The sequence below is a fragment of the Atta colombica genome, unplaced genomic scaffold (genome assembly GCF_001594045.1).
Source record: "Atta colombica isolate Treedump-2 unplaced genomic scaffold, Acol1.0 scaffold33, whole genome shotgun sequence".
In the NCBI taxonomy this organism is placed as follows: domain Eukaryota; kingdom Metazoa; phylum Arthropoda; class Insecta; order Hymenoptera; family Formicidae; genus Atta; species Atta colombica.
Window position 1 is genome coordinate 490202 of NW_017259437.1, and position 10768 is coordinate 500969.

Below are 10768 nucleotides of genomic sequence, written 5' to 3' on the forward strand. Positions count from 1 at the left end.
TCAAGGTTAATTTTAAATAATTTATTATATTTTGTAAAATTAATGAAACATGATGGCAAATCTGATAATCAGAAAAATGCAGTACTTTAAACGGATTTATTTTCTGACGACTGTGTGTGCGATTAAAAGTACAAATCGATTCTATTACATATTTCAAATATATCGATTCTATTACATATTTCAAATTCATACAGCATTATACACAGTGTCATAGTTTATGATTCTTATGCTCTTTAATCTTGCTTTAAAAAAACTTACTTTTCATTCTTTTAAATTCTAAGGATTAGAAAAAGATACAAAGTAAATTGAAAAAGATTAAAATTAATCTACATTGGGCATTTTCAAGAGAAACAAATAAGTTCTGAGAAATAAAACATAACACTTAAAATTTACTGTTCAACCTTTATTTACAGAATCTCACGAAAACAACGAGAAGGAATGCCTAGCCTAAAACACATATAAATAAATAAGTAATACACAAATATATGAAATATAAAAAGTTACCTATGTACAAAATGGAAAATTAATTATTATCAACATATCTCGCCGAAATGTGATCGTGATTGTTTTATACCACAAAGTGAGTTTTTCTATTGAAAATATTTGTGACTATTCAACGGTGTCGTCACATTAGCTGTCAAAAATCTTGGAATAAAGCTAGTTGGTCTGGTGGTAAAGGTGGTTGGGAACGCCAGTCAGTTTCAGGATAATCATCGAAGCAGCTCGCATCCCCCGGTGTTTTCACGCGTGGCCTTATCGGGGGTGTCAAGGCTCTTTGCGGCACCTATGAATATTGATCGATTGTTTAACTACATTCCGACACAAAACGCATACATTGAAAAATAAATTTACTGTAATAACGAATTCGATTGGATGCACTGATACTAGTGCACATTGATGCATATTAAAGTCGTATATTGATCTAATTTAAGTGTAAAAGTAAAATACAAATATCTTAAATAATAAAACGACTAATATATATTTTATGAAATAGCACGATGAAATGTATTTCACGGTTTAATATACATTTATATTAAATGCATTTTTACATTGATATACGACGGTTTTAAGATTCGTTATCCTTTCTGTATCTCCAATCAAATTCATTATTGTAAATCTTATATATATATATTTTTTTTTAATAGTACTAACGTAAGTAAACATTTAATTATTATAACTAAATATTTATTCAATAAAAAAATAATAATTAAATCAAATAACTGCTTCTTGTATCAAATAAATATATTTTTATATTTAGTAAATATTTAGAGGGAAATATAATTAACTGACTCCCTTCGATCTTAATAAGTTTATGAAAAAAATATATTTTTTATTTTTGATTGATTTGAACTTATCCAAATTTATAAATCCATAATTTATTAAAATTGAAGAGAATCAATTAGTTATGTTCCTTTTTAATAAAAATATTCAAATATTTATTAAAATTTAATTTTTTTTTTAATGTATGGTGACACTATTAAATACTAATTTTTTAGCTTCTGGCACTTTTTCTGTCTGCATGTATACAATGCAAAATTACGCAGACTATCAAATTACCAGGGACCATTCGACTAGCTTAAACCATCGATGCCTCTTCACGTCCTCAGCACCCTGCCTCATATTTCCCAATCTCTTCGTTCTGTCAGCGATCAATAATTTCTTGATCAGATCCTTCGCGATAGGATCCATGTGTTTTGGCCATTCTATCCTACCGCTGAGAATCTTCTCGTAGATCCCGAAAGGGTTATCATCGAAGAATGGTGGATATCCCGCCAGCATTTCGTAAATTAAAACGCCTAACGCCCACCAGTCTACAGCTTTATTGTGTCCTTTGCTTTGAATTATTTCCGGCGCCAAATATTCTGGCGTTCCACACAAGGTCCATGTTCTAAAAATGTACATGTTAATTATAACTACGGTCTCATAATATTTTGTTATGACACGCCGTTAAGAACAGGTGAAGTTAATTGTGTAATATGTGCTAATTGCATGATATTGCATATCTTTATTTATATTGTAACAGGTAGTCCTTATCAATACAATTTGAACTTTACAGTACAATTTACATTTTAAGAAAGAAATAGAAAATGACATTAAATTGAAGAATATTTATTAAGTAAACTCGTTAATTTTACTTTTATATACTATTTTTCCATCGAAATATTCTTTAATTTAATTTATTTCAAAATAATAAGTTAATATTATTTATAAGTATATATTTATTAACTATTATATTATTTTATTAACTATATTAGTATATTATTTTATTAACTTATCCAATCCCTATTATTAACAAGCAAACTTTAATCCATTTATCTTCAATTGTTATCAATTTATATTTTATTTCCAAGTTATCCTTTTTTCTGTTTTAAATGACTCACCTGTCCGTAAGTTTTTTGGAGAAGCCGAAATCGGTGATTTTGAGATGGCCTTGACTATCAAGGAGAAGATTCTCTGGCTTGAGGTCTCTGTAAACTATATGTTTGCTGTGCAGATAATCTAGAGCGCAAACTATTTCGGCTGCGTAGAAACAACTCGTGGGTCCTGCGAATCTTCCGGCCGCTCTTAGGTAAGAGAAGAGCTCTCCGCCGGCGACGAATTCCAATAACATATACACTCTGGCTTCGTCTCTGCCGTTCCATAGCCTGAAAAAACGAATATCAGAAAACGAGATGAAGTCGAGCAATCCAAGCTGTTACGCGAGCAGATCTCGATTTCGCTCCGACGATTGAAAGAAAGTTCACCTCGCGAGCGGATCGATTTCTCTCGTTTCTATCCAGGTATTAATTGCGACGTGGCGCAAACTAGTTGAATAGCATTTGCGTGTATCTGCTTAGTCTTAGCCAGGCTTTCAATCTGTTCCGCGAGAATCCTTTCCTTGACCGAGAAACGCAACACTTTCTTCAGTCTCTTAGACGATTATATCGCGAATAAACACTCTTGAGATTGTCGGGGAATAATTGCCAACTATTATCAAATAATGTTTTCTATTTAATATAATAACAGATGTAATGCTTACATATTGACGATGAAAGGGTGTTTAACTTCCTTCAGAATTGTAATTTCATTGCGCAAGTGCTCGACTTGCTTCAATCTGATCACGTCGACCATGGAGAGGATTTTTAATGCAAGAGGCGTTCCATGATGACTGCAGAGAACTACTCTGCCGAAAGTGCCTGTGCCTTAAAAAAATCATATTTAAACATTTATTATTATGTATTAATTAAGATTTATACGCAACTTTAAAAATACTAATAAATTAGAATTATTAATCAGGATTATTTTATATTATAATAATTCCCCAAATAAATAGAAAATCATCAAATATATAGGTTAAAGATGATAATATTTTTAAGTGAATCTCACGATTTCCAGTTAAGTAAAAAAAAAATACACAAGTTTACCAACTGATTTTGAATAATTGCAGTAAAACAAAAAACGCTTTGACTCTGAAACTGAAAATCGGAATGAAAATCGGAGCGTAAGTCAAGGAAGAAAAATAATGTGTAAACGAATCTTCAATGAAGCTTAAATTGGAACAGCATAATGTAAAAAAGCATTTTAAAAAATAAACGATCTTTTACGTTTCCAATTTACACTTTCTAAAGTTTCGTTGACACTTCTGTTATTCTTTCTTTACATTTTATTTATACCTATTTTTATCTTTGCCAGAGAACAAACCGCGGAGTTACATTTGATCTCTATCTTATTATTATAAGGTTAATTGTCAATTTAACAATAATATAATATAATCTTTTAATCATTTTTATCTATCATAAATTAATTTTATTAAACAAAAAAATCGTTCTTATAATAAGATAAATCGTAAGCTGATGAATAAATTCTATGATTCTATTATTGGACTATCAATATTATAATCGAAATTCAATATAACACTATTTTACGAATAATTAAGTACAAGTGCGTTTTTAGCAAAATATGTCATCTACTGAACCAATTAATATTAAAGTTACCATTAATTACCATTAATTACCAACGTTTTCGACGTTCTTTTTATGCATTGCGCAGAGAGATCTATTTAATGGACTTTCCCACGAATGCAGGTGACTCGGTTATTCGAGTTAACGTACCGCAACCAATTAACGGGCATGCAATGAGCCTTGGCCAAATTAAACAGCGAAATTGACCATCATATTGCAGTGCGGCCACAAGATTTTATATGTTTATGCGCTTATATACTTGTGTCGAAAGTACATTTCGCGCATGGAGTAGCGACGAAATTGGCCGCGTAGCAGGGGATGGTATGATACATGTCGTCCACCAGCAATGAGGAGATCGTTGCCAACGATGGCTCAAAACAGGTGTCAACGGTAAAACGACGAAGTGTTTCCGGTGATGGCGTAGACGCTTTAAATACTCGACCGACACGAATTTAGATGACATGTCGCGCGACAGTCTCAAACGAGATTGTCCAATTGATATTAAGGATTCAGAAAACGTGAAAAAGAACGTTTGAAAATTTTCGTTGCACTGAGTGGCAGTAGCCCGAACGCATCTGGGGCTAAAATTATAAAAAGCAGAAAAAGAAAGTTTCACGAGCCAAGCACCTGCAATTTTCCAAACCATTCTCTCACATAATTCTGACTTTAACGAGCAGTTAAATATATACAGTGGGATACTCTCTTACTCTCTGGTGTTCCACTTTGAAAGCGACGAATTTAATTTCGTCTCGTTCGTTACTTTTTTATATATGAATTTGTGATTCAAAATATTATATTTTGATTATTGCAAACTGAATTTGCTCCTCTTTATTTAATTTTTTATAAATACATAGAATGTTCACAAATTATATATTGGAATTTAACAACTTTCTACATATATATAATAGTAATTTTATGCACCGTTAACGTAAGAAATTTCTCTAATTGTAATTTCATATGTTTGTAATTTTGTAAGATATCAATTTTTTAAAACACAATTTATAAATTTAGTTTCTTTTTTTTTGTATCGCGCTATTTATAAGCAAAATATAAAATTCTCTAAAAAACGAATATGATAGAATATTTTTATAGAATTTCAATGCAAGAATTGTGTATCGATTTATTCCTTACATTTATAATGACCTAAAATATTATAGATAAGAAAAATTATGATTAAAATAAAATTATAGAGAGAGATAGACAAACAATTTAATGTGTAAAATAGTATAATCTCAATCTCTCAGATTTTCAACTAATATAATATATTAAACTCACCAATAGTCTTGATGATTTCCAAATCATCGATGTCGTAACGTGGTGGATCCTCCTGTGATCCCTCATCGTCGGATGTGGTGTCGCCCGACATCGTTTACGGAATACTGTCAAGCCGAAACGTTGTCAGAGAAAGTATGTGATTTATTTCTCCCGAGTACTTCGACACTTCGTGGAAAGAAGAAAGGAAACTCTGGTTCAACGATCCACTCCACGATATTCTTAGACCACGTACCGACGAGAACTCGATCCCATATCTGCTCTTCGTGACTTCAATTTGTAACGTGGTTTCCGAGAAACGACTTTGTTACTCTTCAATATAATGATTGTGAGTTTAAATATATAGAAATCATTTAACACTTTGACTGTCTTTGAAGACAACAGTATACGCGTTTTTCGAATTTTTCTTGAGTTTTAAAACACCTCACGATTGATATTGCTTTAAGGAAATGTTCTCATAACATACTGTTCGAAAGCGAGTCAATACGAATGTCTCCATCAATTCCACCTTCCGTATAGTTCACATTCGGAATAGTGAAAATATGTATGTCAATTTCTCAAGTCATTTAACGAAAGGCAAAAGTGTGTGCCGCGGTAAAACGCGTTTTCGAACGTGAAAAACGAGTTTGCTTTTCACGTTTCTACGTATGGCATTGAATGGTTTTATCATCGAATTTTATCGATTCGATTAAATATCATTTTAGAAAAAAAGTGCGATGACACGCGAGCGTGCTGCCGCGATTCTTTCGTGGAGGCTATACCGTGCATGCGAATGGTATTTGCAATTGGAACGGTAGCGTTCACCCGTTCACTACTTTGTATTCCTAGATACTTGTTCTGCAACTTCATTAACTAAGCTGTCATCGTTGGTTCTAAGTTCAAACGCGTCTCTCACGGTACAATTCTAATTTTTTTTTTAATTCTACGATTCAGGAGTAGCACATTATTTAACTCTGACATGCAACAGCTGAACAGCGCACGTGAGTGATTGCTGTAGTTATTAAACTTAGCTTCCCAGAAACGTCAAGACTGCACTAACACCAATGCGATCTCTGACAAGCGCTTTGATCAGCAAAGCACATTGCAGCGGAGTTATTCATTTATTATTCATTTTCCTATCGTATTATCGAATCGTTCAGTCAGACAGATTTCCAAACGCTGAAGGTTGAAGGATGATTACCGTGTCATCTCTGGACCCTGTGCAGCACGCAGGTCGCTATTCGGATGCCAACCAGAACTAAACTGGTCACCCAGGGGTTTGAAAAGGCCGTCTATCCTTCTATTGCCCCTTCTCTTTTCTTTGACCCCCCATTCGCTGGCAGTTCGAGCGCTTACTCTCACTAGGAGCATCTCGTCTGTACCATGTACCCACTAGCCGGAGAGATTTGTAAGAATCGCAATCGATCTTTAAGAAGATCGGCTTGATACGGATTATTGATACGGATAGCGCTCCAAAACAAAAGTAATCGTATGGCGAGTATAAAAATACGAATCTTCTGCTCTAAATTAATTTTCATTTTCGTTTTGCCGAGCGTGACGAGAGACGGTTGCGTCAACCTCATAAATACGGGGGCTACTCTCGAAATTCGAGAGAAATCTTGAGATTAACCGCAACACCACGTGCCGCGCGTCGTCCCCTCCAGATGAGCCTCCTGACGAGCCTGAAAATCGATTTTGTGAATCACTGGACGATAATTGTGCGGCTCCAACATATTTTTTAGTATATTCATAGAAGGAAAAGATTATTGCATAAAGAAATAAACATCTAAAGATCTCCTGTTAGCCGAGGTCTGAGAGCATATATCTAAACTCCATGGAAGCGGATATCCTCGTCGTCTCAGTGTTTCATAAATTGACTATACGTTACTGCCGTTGCAAAACGATCAACGAACAGAGTAAGCCCCTGACGATCGGGCGATTCCTTTGAATTTCGATTTATTTTTGAATTTGGCGATCGTCCAGATGCATTTTGCTACCAACGCTCGACGTCGCGATGACTGACGACATGTATCGAATCCCGCTACCAGCGAGCTTCCATAAATCGCGGCTTTTATATTTTTCGCTAAGTATTCTCGATTCGTGGATGCGTTAAAAGCACGTTCGCTGATTTCAACGGAAAAATCGTATCGTTACTTATCGCAAGTGCAACGAGAGCGCATGGATCTCGATTCCATTGATTCGAAATTGTAGAAAAAAATCCGTAAAATGCAAAGACAGTAAATTATACAATCCATGTGCTTTTGAAACTGATATTTGGCGCCTCATGAGATCTTTACCGTCAACGTCTGTACAATTATTGCATAATGGAATAGATAGAAACATATAACTAAGTGCTACATATTGCGTCAGTTTGCAAAATAAATTATTGAGGAACACCTGTTTTATTCATACACAGCGCGAAAATGGACCACTTGACGTTTAACAATTTCGTCTTTGTTCGAAAACTTGAAGCCATGTTGCGTGATCTCGATATCGTTGTCTCAGTATCCGTTCTGTAATACACGGCTTGATTACAGGCCGAACTAAAAATAATAGTTTCCCGGAAATCCTATCGTGCTATGTCATTCGATGCCAAGACAAGTATAAGCCTTAATAATTACATATACTAGCTTTATACGAGCGTATACTGAAATAGTTTGCGGTTATAAGACAGCGATACGACGTACGGTATATTTTTGCTGATGGAATAAACATTGCTTTTATGTGTGCCGCATTATATAAAAGCTCTATTCATTGATTACTCAATGAAACGCAACAAAAGAATTACATTAACCCAATCAACCAACATAGAGATGTTTTATCTGCCGGAACGTTAGTGCGATGCCTTTTTATTAATGTATTTATAACATACAAATAGCAAAACTTTTGTATGACTTTCGTATGAAATGCAAAAGCGGCCTGTAGACTTAGATAATCAATGTTATTGCAATATTTGATATTACAAAATATTGATCTAGAAGCTGTACTAAGCCTACAAATAGTTTGTTTGGAATTATTTAAAAGAAACATCAAAATAATATTATACAAAATTGTACAAAATAATTGTACAATAATATTAAATATCTAGGAGCCGCTCACAAAAAAATCTTTCACTATGTATTTAATGAGATACACTTTTGAAAAGCTAATTAGATTAGCTATTAATAGAGAGATTGATACTCGATTACAAATTTTTTTTAGACTAGCGCTATTAATATTTTGGATAGAGACGTTGGTGTTGAATGACTGCCACAATATATCAACTAAAAGCGATATTTACAGCAGTTCGCGAAATAAATGTATCCGCTTTTGCGATATCGAACACTTTTTTAGCGTCACTTTACGAACGTGAATGAGCCGTCGTGATCGATATATTTGTTATGCGGTACTAATTTTGATTGTAAGTCAATATTAGCTTTTGCAATGACGATGATCGAAGATTGATGATCCGTTAAAACAATCGTCCGTTATTGAAGAAAAATGGAGAAAGGTTAACGAGGAAGACCAGTCGATGTTTCAAGAAATACACATTTTAGTCTAAAATGATTAACATAAGCCAACTGTCGTAAACAAAGTGTCAGATCTTCACAATTCGCTTCACTTTCTTAAATTTTCATATCGTTTTTTTTGAAAGTTTATTTTTTTCTACTTTTTTTTACTACTACTAAATACTACTAAATAAGTTTTGTGATATTTGTCAATGTGGAAGTAGCATATATATTTTTCCTTAAATTAAAAAAAAATTTTGTTCTCTTTGATCCATTTAATTGCGTTATCGATTTTGAACATACAATATATTGGATGTGTAAAATAGTCTTGGCGTTACGACTATTATAGTGTTCTCTCATCGTTTAGAACGAAACGGTAAATTGCGACGTTGAATCACTACCGCAAAAAGTGCCCATATTTATTTTTCAAGGACTCCGAGCCAAGGAAGTCATTGGTCAGCGTGACGTCAGCATCGCCCACTGTCTCTGGATGTAGATCAAATTCGGTACCTAAAAATCAAAAGACTAATATACATCGCTCCAATACATTACTGTAAAGTCACCTCTCATTATCGTATCATTGTTAATCCTTCAATTATACTTGCCAAATATTTGTCTATAAGTAGCGTCTAAATACCGTGGATGTTGCATCCGCTGATGTGTCATTGATTAATATGCTTCATTAGATTTTTGGCGCCTTCGAGCACTTCATTATATATTCTTTGACGTGGAGCTACAATAGTTAAGACGAAGTATGCTTCATACTTTTCTCAATAGTTAAAAGTCGACGTTTTTCATAGCATAACAATGATTAGCATGAGTCATCAACCTACCTTGTAGTGGTGTACAGGTAACTCCTTTATTAACCGTTTCTACTTGCGTCTGTGTAATGTGAAACATAGCAATAACGTAATGATTCGACTTCTCTCTCTAATCTCCATTTCAAGTTTTGTTATTCAGAACACGACGGCTTTCAATGGATTGGCTGAATAGGAGATGATCTTTATTTTCTCACGATTAAAGACACTTCTGTGGCGTAGTCGTAAAAGCCACAAAGGATTTATCTGCGCATTCGTCTAACGTTTTGTGTCTCCCGCGTATTACTGTATTTTCAACACTCGCACGTCACGTTTCTGTGGTGCGTGTGCCACGATGATTGCCTGCACACACGACACAGGCAAAAAATATACACGCGCGTGTAGCTAATCGGCGGTTCCCAGGGAGCACGAAGATTTCGCTATTTTCAGCGGCCTCCGCGATCCCACGGCGACTTCCGGTTCCGCGCTGACTTATTCACTTTCCGTTGCTACGACAATTTTCCGCGGGTACCATGCAGAAGCGCTAAAAAAAGAAAAATAATAACGTTGTTATGCGCACGCACAGGTCACGGTTCGCTCCTCCATGCGAGAGGATTTAACATTTCAGAACTTCATTGTCCGCTATTAATTATGCGCGTCGCATTAATTATACAGGTGAAATCTTACGTTATGAATTATGAATGAATGCAATCGCGAAATATTTACGATAAAAAAAAAGTACAATCGAGTGAAAACATCTTAACAATTGTTTGTTTAAGCATAGAATTATATAAGATCAAAGATACACGGTACTATCGAGAAATTTCGCGCAGAAATGAGACGTTACGTGCTTTCCCTTCCACTCTGTTTAAATCATGCTCAACATGGCGCAGGTGCTTACCTGAGCTGGGGAGTCAGGATGCAGCCAGGCCTGTCCATTCGTTCGTCTGACCGTCGTGCATCGTGCAACTCAACCTGAAACCGGAAGCGCCGCTTTCTGCCCTGCTGCCCACGAACAATGAGATCGAGAGAGATTCCTGAGAGGACGTGAGCACGATCGAACTACGAGGTGTTTTATCAATAGGGAAAATCAAAAATATTCATTTCTCCGCGGCTGAAAACGTACGAATTGAAACGTCACGTACAAACTGTATTCAGAACCGCATTCTTATGCTACTCTCTTTCTTCCTATATTGCTTAAAAATATATTAGAAGAAAACTTGATATCTATTTCTACATTTTTATAAATTGATTTCTTTATATTTTATTTATATTATTAGTTTTATATATA

General features: G+C 34.7%; 1 protein-coding gene across 1 annotated transcript; it reads right to left on the reverse strand.

The window, feature by feature from the left end:
• Window positions 1–548: 548 nt before the first annotated feature.
• Window positions 549–5565, reverse strand: LOC108690497 (cAMP-dependent protein kinase catalytic subunit PRKX). Its single transcript, XM_018197806.1, has 5 exons — window positions 5217–5565; window positions 3020–3182; window positions 2382–2645; window positions 1558–1888; window positions 549–784 (listed from the first exon to the last, which is right to left on the reverse strand). The coding sequence occupies exons 1-5, from the start codon at window positions 5305–5307 to the stop codon at window positions 638–640; spliced, it is 996 nt and encodes a 331-aa protein (XP_018053295.1). The 5' UTR covers window positions 5308–5565; the 3' UTR covers window positions 549–637.
• Between the last annotated feature and the right edge of the window lie 5203 nt (window positions 5566–10768).